This window comes from Oncorhynchus mykiss, chromosome 9, assembly GCF_057628025.1.
Source record: "Oncorhynchus mykiss isolate SJ-2025 chromosome 9, ASM5762802v1, whole genome shotgun sequence".
In the NCBI taxonomy this organism is placed as follows: domain Eukaryota; kingdom Metazoa; phylum Chordata; class Actinopteri; order Salmoniformes; family Salmonidae; genus Oncorhynchus; species Oncorhynchus mykiss.
Window position 1 is genome coordinate 18,227,349 of NC_143030.1, and position 13,539 is coordinate 18,240,887.

At 45.2% G+C, this 13,539-nt stretch overlaps 1 protein-coding gene and 1 long non-coding RNA gene across 3 annotated transcripts in view; both read right to left on the reverse strand.

The window, feature by feature from the left end:
* The window catches only part of LOC149980803 (uncharacterized), a 145,768-nt gene that overhangs the window by 11,571 nt on the left and 120,658 nt on the right, over positions 1 to 13,539 (reverse strand). The window lies entirely within an intron of this gene.
* Positions 1 to 13,539, reverse strand: part of LOC110531568 (alpha-actinin-3) — a 40,443-nt gene that overhangs the window by 6,853 nt on the left and 20,051 nt on the right. The window contains exons 2-14 of one of the 2 annotated variants that reach the window (XM_090183578.1): positions 11,686 to 11,800; positions 11,234 to 11,353; positions 10,958 to 11,044; positions 8,109 to 8,196; positions 7,773 to 7,851; positions 6,022 to 6,103; positions 5,259 to 5,344; positions 4,933 to 5,025; positions 4,432 to 4,662; positions 3,740 to 3,887; positions 3,407 to 3,557; positions 1,355 to 1,463; positions 130 to 270 (exon numbers count right to left, since the gene is read on the reverse strand). In XM_090183578.1, the coding sequence (XP_090039704.1) occupies positions 130 to 270; positions 1,355 to 1,463; positions 3,407 to 3,557; positions 3,740 to 3,887; positions 4,432 to 4,662; positions 4,933 to 5,025; positions 5,259 to 5,344; positions 6,022 to 6,103; positions 7,773 to 7,851; positions 8,109 to 8,196; positions 10,958 to 11,044; positions 11,234 to 11,353; positions 11,686 to 11,800 (1,530 nt within the window). Of the gene's footprint in view, positions 1 to 129; positions 271 to 1,354; positions 1,464 to 3,084; positions 3,152 to 3,406; positions 3,558 to 3,739; positions 3,888 to 4,431; positions 4,663 to 4,932; positions 5,026 to 5,258; positions 5,345 to 6,021; positions 6,104 to 7,772; positions 7,852 to 8,108; positions 8,197 to 10,957; positions 11,045 to 11,233; positions 11,354 to 11,685; positions 11,801 to 13,539 lie in introns of those variants that run through there. The other variant, XM_090183579.1, reaches the window with a different exon arrangement.

A 13,539-nucleotide genomic window follows, 5' to 3' on the forward strand; every position in this document is an offset into this window, starting at 1 on the left:
CACACACACACACACACACACACACGCACACGCAGACACACACACAGACACAGACACACACACACGCACACAGAAACACACACATACACATACACATACACACACATACACACACACACACACACATACATGGATCTCCTCGGTGCTGTGGACGATGAACATGTCCTGCAGATCCTCCATAGCTCCATCCATCCAGTTGTTGAAGGGCGCCGCCCTCTTGGCGAACTCCAGGTACAGCTGGTCAATGGTCTCCCACAGTTTCTCCACACGCTGAGAAACACATAATATTACTACTACTCCTACTATAACTCCAGGTTTCTCCACACGCTGAGAAACACATAATATTACTACTACTCCTACTATAACTCCAGGTTTCTCCACACGCTGGGAAACACATAATATTACTACTACTCCTACTATAACTCCAGGTTTCTCCACACGCTGGGAAAGACCAGGAGAAGATTTAACATCAGTACACAGTATGAAGCCATCACTACTACTACAACTGCTGCTACTACTAGTAACTTGACTAAGTAGTACCAGTAATACATGTAATAGCTTGACATGACCCCCACTAGTTGTTACCATTAGTTGTTACCACTAGTTGTTATCACTAGTTGTTATCACTAGTTGTTACCACTAGTTGTTATCACTAGTTGTTACCACTAGTTGTTACCACTAGTTGTTACCACTAGTTGTTACCACTAGTTGTTCTCACTAGTTTTTATCACTAGTTGTTACCACTAGTTGTCACCACTAGTTGTTACCACTAGTTGTTACCACTAGTTGCTCTCACTAGTTTTTATCACTAGTTGTTACCACTAGTTGTTACCACTAGTTGTTACCACTAGTTGTTATCACTAGTTGTTATCACTAGTTGTTACCACTAGTTGTTATCACTAGTTGTTATCACTAGTTGTTACCACTAGTTGTTAACACTAGTTGTTACCACTAGTTGTTATCAGTAGTTGTTATCAGAAGGGCCACATGGTCAGAAAAACTCTTGGCTCATGGTGGCTCAATTGGTTGAGGGTTCAATTCCTGCTGGGATCACATTCTCCAACTAAAAGTGTATGTACCTTCTGTTCGGTAAGTTGCGTTTGATAAGAGTGTCTGCTAAGTGGCATAATCAATATGACTATAGTGTGTAGTGCAGAGAACCTCCTGTAGCCTCTTCTGGGTGAGGGTACCCAGGTTGTCCCACTGTGTGTGTGTGGGGTGTGTGTGTGTGTGTGTGTGTGTGTGTGTGTGTGTGTGTGTGTGTGTGTGTGTGTGTGTGTGTGTGTGTGTGTGTGCGTGTGTGCGTGTGTGTGTGCGTGTGTGTGTGTGTGTGTGTGTGTGTGTGTGTGTGTACCTCCAGAGAGTCTCTTCTCTTCTGGGTGAGGGTACCCAGGTTGTCCCACTGGTCGCAGATGCCCTGGCAGCGGGTGTTCACTGAGGACGCATCATGGTAGTCCAGCTCACTGGGAGAGGAACACACTGATCACTATCACTGATCACATCATGGTAGTTCATCTCACTGGGAGAGGAACACACTGATCACTATCACTGATCACATCATGGTAGTTCATCTCACTGGGAGAGGAACACACTGATCACTATCACTGATCACATCATGGTAGTACAGCTCACTGGTAGAGGAACACTCTGATGACTATCACATCATGGTAGTTCATCTCACTGTGAGAGGAACACACTGATCACTATCACTGATCACATCATGGTAGTTCATCTCACTGGGAGAGGAACACACTGATCACTATCACTATCACTATCACATCATGGTAGTCCAGCTCACTGGGTGAGGAACACTCTGATCACTATCACTATCACATCATGGTAATCCAGCTCACTGGGAGAGGAACACTGATCACTATCACATCATGGTAGTCCAGTTCACTGGGAGAGGAACATTCTGATCACTATCACTATCACATCATGGTAGTCCAGCTCACTGGGAGAGGAACACTGATCACTATCACATCATGGTTGTCCAGCTCACTGGGAGAGGAACATTCTGATCACTATCACATCATGGTAGTTCATTGCACTAGGAGAGGAACACACTGATCACTATCACTGATCACATCATGGTAGTTCATCTCACTGGGAGAGGAACACACTGATCACTATCACTGATCACATCATGGTAGTTCATCTCACTGGGAGAGGAACACACTGATCACTATCACTGATCACATCATGGAAGTTCATCTCACTGGGAGAGGAACACACTGATCACTAACACTGATCACATCATGATAGTTCATCTCACTGAGAGAGGAACACACTGATCACTATCACATCATGGTAGTTAATCTCACTGGGAGAGGAACATTCTGATCACTATCACTGATCACATCATGATAGTTCATCTCACTGAGAGAGGAACACTCTGATCACTATCACATCATGGTAGTCCAGCTCACTGGGAGAGGAACACTCTGATCACTATCACTGATCACATCATGGTAGTCCAGCTCACTGGGAAAGGCACACTCTGATCACTATCACATCATGGTAGTTAATCTCACTGGGAGAGGAACACACTGATCACTAACACTGATCACATTATGGTAGTCCAGCTCACTGGGAAAGGAACACACTGATCACTATCACATCATGGTAGTCCAGCTCACTGGGAGAGGAACATTCTGATCACTATCACATCATGGTAGTCCAGCTCACTGGGAGAGGAACACTCTGATCACTATCACTGATCACATCATGGTAGTCCAGCTCACTGGGAGAGGAACACTCTGATCACTATCACTGATCACATCATGGTAGTCCAGCTCACTGGGTGAGGAACACTCTGATCACTATCACTGATCACATCATGGTAGTCCAGCTCACTGGGAGAGGGACACACTGATCACTATCACATCATGGTAGTCCAACTCACTGGGAGAGGAACATTCTGATCACTATCACTATCACATCATGGTAGTCCAGCTCACTGGGAGAGGAACACTGATCACTATCACATCATGGTAGTCCAGTTCACTGGGTGAGGAACATTCTGATCACTATCACATCATGGTAGTCCAGCTCACTGGGAGAGGAACACTGATCACTATCACATCATGGTAGTCCAGCTCACTGGGAGAGGAACATTCTGATCACTATCACATCATGGTAGTCCAGCTCACTGGGAGAGGAACATTCTGATCACTATCACTATCACATAATGGTAGTCCAGCTCACTGGGAGAGGAACATTCTGATCACTATCACTATCACATAATGGTAGTCCAGCTCACTGGGAGAGGAACATTCTGATCACTATCACATCTTCTATTACACACTTCTATCCCTTTTTCTTTAACTTTACTACGTTTATCACTTCTTCCTCCTCCGTTCTTCCACACCTCCCTCACATCATCCCTCCCTCCTCCCCTCCTTACTTGAGCTCCTGTGCGATAGCAGCGATCTGCTCCACTCTGTCCTGGTGGGCGGCCAGGTCAGACTCAAAGGCCTCGTGTTTCCTCATCAGAGCCCTGATCTCCATCAGAGAGGCCGACTCATAGTCCTTCATGGACAGCAGCTCCTCCTTACCTGGACACACACATGGACACGGACGTACACACACACACACAGTTTATACTCCATCACAGAGGCCGACGCAGTTGTTCTCCCCTTCTCTCTTTCTCTCTCTATTTCCCCCATCTAGATCTCTCCCTCTCTCTATCTCTCTACCTCTCCTCTCCATCTCTCTCTTTCCCTCTCTCTGTTATTACCTGAGGTCCAGGACTGGTGCAGGGAACACTTCTGTTTGAACTTCTCAGCCAGGTGGTCCAGTCTTTCCAGACGTCTGATCTCAGTAAGAAGCCACTCCTCATATCCCTTCTCCACCTGCTCCAGACCCTTCCAGGCATTGGCTATGTCCTGGGGGAGGAGAGGAGAGGAGAGGAGAGGAGAGGAGAGGAGAGGAGAGGAGAGGAGAGGAGAGGAGAGGAGAGGAGAGGAGAGGAGAGGAGAACATGGGTGGTTAGTTGGCTGATAAGGTGTCATAACTAATGTCCACTTTGTATTGATATTGTATTTATGTTCAAGTTGAAGTTTTTACCGGTATCCACATGAGTCAAATACATACAAATAAATACATACATAATAAAACATTTAAGTTCAAATCAATGCAATTCATGACAATATGTACATTTACGGGACTTGTTTTGTTGATGGATTTGCATAGGTAGGGCATGGTCAAATCTTTATCTCTCTTAGTCCTGGCCTGTGGAATGAAGAGCGGCTCTACCATACGTGGTTGACTCTACCTGGTGTTGTGAGGTTGGTGGAACAGTCAGATATCTGGGAGGTTATTCTCAAAACCACCACTGTAGATTAGCTGTGGTGTCCTGAGTAACCTGGGCTGAATGTGACGGTGCCAGGGCTAGAGTGCCACGTGGACGTGATGTGTGCCGTCACCTACCGAGACCATCTTTCCCTCGGAGGGCATGAAGGCGGGCCGGTTGCTCAGCCTCAGCTTGGTCTGCAGGGTGTTGAAGTTGATCTCCAGCTGACACTTCTCCTGGACGCGGGGCGGCTTGTGGACGCGGCGGTAGTCCCTGAAGTCCTCCAGCTTCTGCTGCATGGCTCTCATGTGATGCTCCGCCGTGCGGTTCTCCAGCCACGGGATGGTTTTGCGGATCCACTCCAGCAGCTAGGGAGAGGTCAGAGGTCAAGTGGTTAAAGGTCAAAGGTGTGGTTAAAGAAGAGTTGGTTCGTTGGTTGGTTGAGTTTTTACTTCAGATCACCTAGTTCACACAGGTTGTACAGCTCAGATATAACACTTTTAACACAACAGATATTTTGGATGCGTTTTTCTGCAGTGTGAACTAGGCCTTTGAGAGGTTACATCTCATACTGTTTATCATAAGGTGCATAGCGATGCCTCTCTGGATGGGCTTTGGAAAGTAACATTAACTCTCACCTCACTGGCCAGCTTCTCATACTCCTCCATGAGTTTCTCATTCTCCTGGTTCACAGCCAGCACTTTACAGATCCTGTTAGCTGCTGTCTCAGCCTAAGACAGAGAGAGACAGAGACAGAGAGACAGAGACAGAGACAGAGAGAGAGAGAGAGAGAGAGAGAGAGAGAAAGAGAGCAAGAGAGCAAGAGAGAGAGAGTAATGGGGGTGGGAGACCGTGACAAGTTTAGACAGTCAGTAGTGGATCTTAGATCTTGCTGAATAAAATGTAGATGCTGTTACTTGTTTCTAATATGGGACCAGCAGAGACAGTGGAAGGTGTGCGTTACCTGCTCAGCGCCAGCGAAGGCGTGGTAGAAGCAGGACACGTAGGTCATGATGGCCTTCTCATCAGGCTTGGGGGTGTTCACAATGTCTGAGGGGTGACAGACAGGAAGAGCTCAGAGACATGAAATTAACTAAGACAATGCAACTCCAGCGAAATCACTGGGGAGCAGAAGAGGCTGGTGAAGGGAGGACAGCTCATAATAATGGCTGGAATGGACTTACTGGAATGGTTTCAAATCAAATCACATTTTATTTGTCACATGCGCCGAATACAACAGGTGTAGACCTCACCGTGAAATGTTTACTTACAAGCCCTTAACCAACAATGCAGTTCAAGAAGAGTTCAAATATTTACTAAATAAACTAAAGTAAAACATGTGATAAAATGTAACACAATGAAATAACAATACCGAGGCTATATACAGGGGGCACTGAGTCAATGTGCGGGGGTACAGGTTAGTCGAGGTAATTTGTACATGTAGGTAGGGGTAAAGTGACTAAGCATAGATAATAAACAGAGAGTAGCAGCAGTGTAAAAACTGGGATGTCAATGTAAATACTCCGGGTGACATGGAAACCAGGTGTTTGATGTGTTTGAGACCATTCCATTAATTCCGTTCCAGCCATTACTGTGAGCCTGTCCTCCCCAGTTAAAGTGCCACCAGCCACCACTGCTGCAGAGAGTCGGCAGAGACGAATGCTAGGGTTGAACATTTCCTGAAACATTCCCAAAATTCCCTGGTTTGACAGAAAAAATGTACTCACCCTCAGCATCGAGCATCTTGGGGATGTCCAGGTACTTCTCAGCCACCTCGAAGGCAGTGTTGAGGTTACCAATGGGGTCATCCTGTTAGGGACAGACACACAGACAGAGAGAGAGGTTTACACATAGAGAGAAAGATATAGGTCAGGGTTTTTTGGTTTAATTCCCACTGGGGCCACCCATACAAAACATATGCACATGCATGAAAGCGCCCGCTAAATGGCATATATGATATATATATGACTTATAGATCATAAGAGTTCTACAGAAAACAAGATAAAGGGTAATAGATGTATAGAGAAATTATAGAAAATAGTAAGAGGCTATGACTGGTGTTGACCCTAGTGGACTCTAAGAGGAGAAGGGACTGGTGTTGACCCTAGTGGACTCTAAGAGGAGAAGGGACTGGTGTTGACCCTAGTGGACTCTAAGAGGAGAAGGGACTGGTGTTGACCCTAGTGGACTCTAAGAGGAGAAGGGACTGGTGTTGACCCTAGTGGACTCTAAGAGGAGAAGGGACTGGTGTTGACCCTAGTGGACTCTAAGAGGAGAAGGGACTGGTGTTGACCCTAGTGGACTCTAAGAGGGGATGGGACTGGTGTTGACCCTAGCGGACTCTAAGAGGAGAAAGGACTGGTGTTGACCCTAGTGGACTCTAAGAGGGATGGGACTGGTGTTGACCCTAGTGGACTCTAAGAGGGAAGGGGCTGGTGTTGACCTAGTGGACTTTAATAGGGACTGGTGTTGACCCTAGTGGACTCTAATAGGGACTGGTGTTGACCCTAGTGGACTCTAAGAGGGGAAGGGACTGGTGTTGAACCTAGTGGACTCTAAGAGGGACTGGTGTTGACCCTAGTGGACTCTAAGAGGGAAGGGACTGGTGTTGACCCTAGTGGACTCTAAGAGGGAAGGGACTGGTGTTGACCCTAGTGGACTCTAAGAGGAGAAGGGACTGGTGTTGACCCTAGTGGACTCTAAGAGGAGAAGGGACTGGTGTTGACCCTAGTGGACTCTAAGAGGAGAAGGGACTGGTGTTGACCCTAGTGGACTCTAAGAGGGATGGGACTGGTGTTGACCCTAGTGGACTCTAAGAGGAGAAAGGACTGGTGTTGACCCTAGTGGACTCTAAGAGGAGAAGGGACTGGTGTTGACCCTAGTGGACTCTAAGAGGAGAAGGGACTGGTGTTGACCCTAGTGGACTCTAAGAGGGATGGGACTGGTGTTGACCCTAGTGGACTCTAATAGGGACTGGTGTTGACCCTAGTGGACTCTAAGAGGGGAAGGGACTGGTGTTGAACCTAGTGGACTCTAAGAGGGACTGGTGTTGACCCTAGTGGACTCTAAGAGGGAAGGGACTGGTGTTGACCCTAGTGGACTCTAAGAGGGAAGGGACTGGTGTTGACCCTAGTGGACTCTAAGAGGGAAGGGACTGATGTTGACCCTAGTGGACTCTAATAGGGACTGGTGTTGACCCTAGTGGACTCTAAGAGGGAAGGGACTGGTGTTGACCCTAGTGGACTCTAATAGGGACTGGTGTTGACCCTAGTGGACTCTAAGAGGGAAGGGACTGATGTTGACCCTAGTGGACTCTAAGAGGGACTGGTGTTGACCCTAGTGGACTCTAAGAGGGAAGGGACTGGTGTTGACCCTAGTGGACTAAAAGAGGGAAGGGACTGGTGTTGACCCTAGTGGACTAAAAGAGGGAAGGGACTGGTGTTGACCCTAGTGGACTCTAAGAAGGGGAGGGGGGCACCTTTTTCAGTTTGGAGTAGTCAATGAGGTCAGGTCTGTGTCTGTGGATCAGGGCACACAGTGCCAGGCCATCTTTCCAACTGAATCAGTCACCCAATGGAGGAGAGGAGAGGAGGCGAGGAGGACCCAAAGGGAGGGAGGGAAGAAGGAGGGATGAGGAGAAAATATATAATGGAGAGAGAGAGATGAGAGGAGAACAATGAGCAAGAGGAGAAGACAGAATACAAGAGAGGAGAGGAAAAGCATTAGGACTAGGAAATTGTTGGAGGTAAAGTTTAAAGCAAGTGAAAGATCAAAGTAAGACAGAGATGACCACAGGGTGGCGCCCAGTGCTTGCCTGATGTGGAAGTTTTGAACGTTAACGTTCCTGTAGGGGGCAGTCTTCCTCTGGCACCATAGAAGAAGACCCTCTTTAGCAGAGGTCTCTGCATGGGGGGAGAAAGAGGAGAGACAGGGGGAGAGAGGGGGGGGCAGGGGGTGAGAGTGTTATCCTAAAGGAGGAGGCTAAATATGTTCCAGTAACCCTGTGCTGTGAAGGTGTCGAGCTTAGTGACCTGTGTGTGTTTGTGTGCGCGTGCGTGTGTGTGTGTGTGTTTGTGTGTGGAGCATTTGCAAAGTGTGTATGTAGCTGAATCTTGAGTAATATTTGAGTAATATGAATGTGTTAACAGTGTGTATTAGACTGAGAGTAGGCTATACAGTAGCCAAGTGGTTCTGCTATAAGAGTCATGTTATTTTGAGTGTGCCACATGTAGAAAGTGTCTACACCATGAGCCTATGACACCTTTATGAATGTGTGTGTAATTCATGTGTTGATCTGTTAGTGGCAGGCATATGTATAATGTTGTATAGTGCATGGGTAAAGAGTGGGCAGAACAGACGTTGGGTTATTTTGAACCCAGCTAGTTGGGTTACTGAGCTATGATCCACCGGGTCAGATTTAAAAAAAAACTGGAGGTGTGGCTTAGTAGGGGCGTGTCTTTCAGATAGTTATTTTTGACCACCCATTAGAGTAAATGTCATTCCGGTTCATCTGTTCTGTTGTATTGCCAACATATGTTGAAAGCCATCATCTGAAAACCATGTCCCTACTAAACCACACCTCCAGTCTTCTGATTTGACCCGGTGGATTATAGTTCAATAACCCAACATTAACAACCCATCTTGAAGAAAGCAACAACTGACTTGGTCAAAATAACCGAACGCGTGTTCTGTCCAATATTTACCCAAAATGTGTTGCTTTTAACCCAGCATTTTTAAAGTGTGTATAGTCACCATGTTAATGAATAGCGTATGAATAAACAGTGCTACTGTGCGTCTGATAGCTGTGTAAGTCTATGTAGACTTAGTGTACGTACTGTTCAACTGTGTTTACGTTCAGTGTGTGCACTGGTTTGGAGTTAGTGTTTATGAGTTTATGACGGGTGGAACTGAGGGGAAATGTTTGGTAACAAAGTCGCAAAAATGTATTTTTTAAGATGAATTGAACGACCACGTTCCAGATCCAAGAGTAACCTTTTTCCAAGTCCACTCCTGCATGTACAGTGCCTTGCGAAAGTATTCGGCCCCCTTGAACTTTGCGACCTTCTGCCACATTTCAGGCTTCAAACATAAAGATATAAAACTGTATTTTTTTGTGAAGAATCAACAACAAGTGGGACACAATCATGAAGTGGAACGACATTTATTGGATATTTCAAACTTTTTTAACAAATCAAAAACTGAAAAATTGGGCGTGCAAAATTATTCAGCCCCCTTAAGTTAATACTTTGTAGCGCCACCTTTTGCTGCGATTACAGCTGTAAGTCGCTTGGGGTATGTCTATCAGTTTTGCACATCGAGAGACTGAAATTTTTTCCCATTCCTCCTTGCAAAACAGCTCGAGCTCAGTGAGGTTGGATGGAGAGCATTTGTGAACAGCAGTTTTCAGTTCTTTCCACAGATTCTCGATTGGATTCAGGTCTGGACTTTGACTTGGCCATTCTAACACCTGGATATGTTTATTTTTGAACCATTCCATTGTAGATTTTGCTTTATGTTTTGGATCATTGTCTTGTTGGAAGACAAATCTCCATCCCAGTCTCAGGTCTTTTGCAGACTCCATCAGGTTTTCTTCCAGAATGGTCCTGTATTTGGCTCCATCCATCTTCCCATCAATTTTAACCATCTTCCCTGTCCCTGCTGAAGAAAAGCAGGCCCAAACCATGATGCTGCCACCACCATGTTTGACAGTGGGGATGGTGTGTTCAGCTGTGTTGCTTTTACGCCAAACATAACGTTTTGCATTGTTGCCAAAATTCAATTTTGGTTTCATCTGACCAGAGCACCTTCTTCCACATGTTTGGTGTGTCTCCCAGGTGGCTTGTGGCAAACTTTAAACGCCACTTTTTATGGATATCTTTAAGAAATGGCTTTCTTCTTGCCTCTCTTCCATAAAGGCCAGATTTGTGCAATATACGACTGATTGTTGTCCTATGGACAGAGTCTCCCACCTCAGCTGTAGATCTCTGCAGTTCATCCAGAGTGATCATGGGCCTCTTGGCTGCATCTCTGATCAGTCTTCTCCTTGTATGAGCTGAAAGTTTAGAGGGACGGCCAGGTCTTGGTAGATTTGCAGTGGTCTGATATTCCTTCCATTTCAATATTATCGCTTGCACAGTGCTCCTTGGGATGTTTAAAGCTTGGGAAATCTTTTTGTATCCAAATCCGGCTTTAAACTTCTTCACAACAGTATCTCGGACCTGCCTGGTGTGTTCCTTGTTCTTCATGATGCTCTCTGCGCTTTTAACGGACCTCTGAGACTATCACAGTGCAGGTGCATTTATACGGAGACTTGATTACACACAGGTGGATTGTATTTATCATCATTAGTCATTTAGGTCAACATTGGATCATTCAGAGATCCTCACTGAACTTCTGGAGAGAGTTTGCTGCACTGAAAGTAAAGGGGCTGAATAATTTTGCACGCCCAATTTTTCAGTCTTTGATTTGTTAAAAAAGTTTGAAATATCCAATAAATGTCATTCTACTTCATGATTGTGTCCCACTTGTTGTTGATTCTTCACAAAAAAATACAGTTTTATATCTTTATGTTTGAAGCCTGAAATGTGGCAAAAGGTCGCAAAGTTCAAGGGGGCCGAATACTTTCGCAAGGCACTGTATACACACACACACACACACACTGACCTTCCACGGAGATGTCCTGGATGGCGAAGCGCAGGATGATGGTCCAGATCATTCCCAGAGTCATCTTCGTGTTACCGTCGACGATCTCTGCAAGTCAATCACAGAGCCCCGTCAGAAACCATGGCAACATGGAGCACTGGCCAAAACTCAGTCTATGCTGGCATACTGTTCAGTTGTCTCTCAGATATAATACCTTACTCTATCCTTTAACAAGTATATAAACTCCTTGGGACTCTAGAACCACAAATAAAGAATAAATCAGAAATGAAGTGTCACCCTCAGCTCCGATGGACACCAGCTTGACTCCCTTGCTGCAGATGAAGTCCAGGGCTTTGTTCACGTTGGCGATCTTGTGGAAACGCATCTTGCCTTTGTCAGGTTTGGGCAGTCTCTCACCTGTATACAATTTTTAAAAATGCTTTAAACTTCTCTCTGCAACACAAAATGATTGGTGAAGTATTACTAAATTAAGAGAGGTCTGTGCCATTCTCCAATAATTTCTGCAGTATTTGACCTGATACCATCTTAAAGTGACTCAACGGTGGCTTAGCAGTGACTTACAGTGACTTTAAGCGGCTTAAGAGTGACTTAAGAGTGACTCCACTCCACTGTGACTTAAATAACTTGCCAGAGACTTAATAGTAGCTTAAATGACTTAACAGTGATATAATGTGACTTTTTAGAGTAACTTTGCAGTGACTTTGCAGTGACTTAAGAGTCAGACCCACCTGAGATGACCTCCAGCAGCAGCATGAGCTTGAGGCCATTCCTGAAGTCATCCTCTATGTTCTCGATCTGTGTCCCTGCCTTCCTCAAGTGGGAGTTACACCAAGCTGTGAAAGTCTGGGAGGGAGGGAGGGAGGGAGGGGAAGATAGGTAGAGAAAGAGATAAAAAGGAGACAAAAAAGGGATTAATTAACATTCTCTCTCAAACAAACAGACAGAGACTAAGCCTCACTGACAATGCCCGATAGCACCAACAGACCCCAACTTGAACCCTGTCCCACACTGATAAACAACCCCTTAATAAACATAAAGAAACAAATAGTCTAATCTAAAGTGAAGCCTTAAGCACTCCCTTCAAAAGACTGGTCAGTGTTTTCTTTCCCCAGCCTCTCTGACAGGTCAGAATGATTGGCAACACCCGAAGTGTCCAATCACATCAATAACCTTGTTACGGCATTACTGTGCTGCTCTGTGTCTGTGCCTGTATCTGTGGTACTAAAACAATGGGGAGGAGTGGCTATTTATGTAAGATCTTATCTTATGGCACAATGCTCTCTTAGCATCTCTATCCCCAAAATGTGTGAGCTATTGGTTATAAAAGTGGCCATAAGCCAAAATATGCATATATTTATTGCTGCGGTCTACTGCCCCCCAAGTCGCTTCGGCAGAGGCTGTTGGTATTATTTCTGATTATTTAAAACTCTTTCTGCTATCTGAACTGGCTGTGTTGGGAGATCTAAATCTTGATTGGCTTACGCCTCAGATCAGTTTAATAATATCTGTCTTGAGTTCAACTCAGCTGATAACGAAACCCACCCGGGTGAATGTAAAAAACGTAGCAAAGTCCACATAGATTGACCCTATCTTAACTAACCGTCCACATAAGTATTTGGCTAGTGGTGATTTTGCAAATGATATCAGGGACCACTGTCCTATTGCTTGAATTAGAGATACCAAATAGAAAAACTCTGACCCCTCGTATAGTTGTGAAGAGAAATGTAAAAATGCATTCCTTCATGATTTATATTGTTCAGAGTTTTTTTCTACTAGCTGCACACCAGACCTGTTTTGGCACTTCCATGTTTATCAGCCATGTTCACCTCTCTGGCTGATAAACATGCCCCTTTCAAGCAACTCAGGGTCAAAAAACGGAACTAATCCATGGTATTCTCCTCTACTCTCAGACCTCTATTTGATAAGAAATCAAGCCTGGGCCAAGGCTAGAAAAACTGTCTCTTTAGCTGATTGGCAGCTATTTAAGCAATTGAGAAATAGGCGCAACGCATCGGTTAAACAGGCCAAATCAAAGTACTTCCTTAGCCCTATGGCAGACTCTGTTAGTGATCCCTCTAAATTCTGGAAAACCGTTAATTCACCAAGGCGGGGTCATTCCTCTACTTCCCTGCCTAAGCAAGTCGTTTTAGACTCATGCATCATTACTGAAAAAGTTACGATTTGTGATGCTTTTACATTTTATCTCAGCAGGTTTCCTAATTGAAAGAAATGGTGCTCATACTGGTCTTGGCCATTCAGTTGACTGTTCATCCCACACACCGCCTCCCGTTGCCTCGAATGATCAGTCAACCTCACGTGACTTGGGAAATGTTATTAAGGGTTTTTAATTCACAGAAACTAAAGTTCTTGCAGTTTTTGTGCTACCACTCCATAAGGACGGGGAAAGTCGTGATCTTGATAATTACCGAACAATTTCCAGGCTCCCCTGTCTTGCGAAAATCCTAGAATCCTTGGTCAACAAACAGCTATGTTATTTTCTCTCTGTAAATGGTATTCTTAATGTTTATCAATCCAGATTCAGACCTAAACATACCACTACGGCTACCATGCTTGTTGTAAAT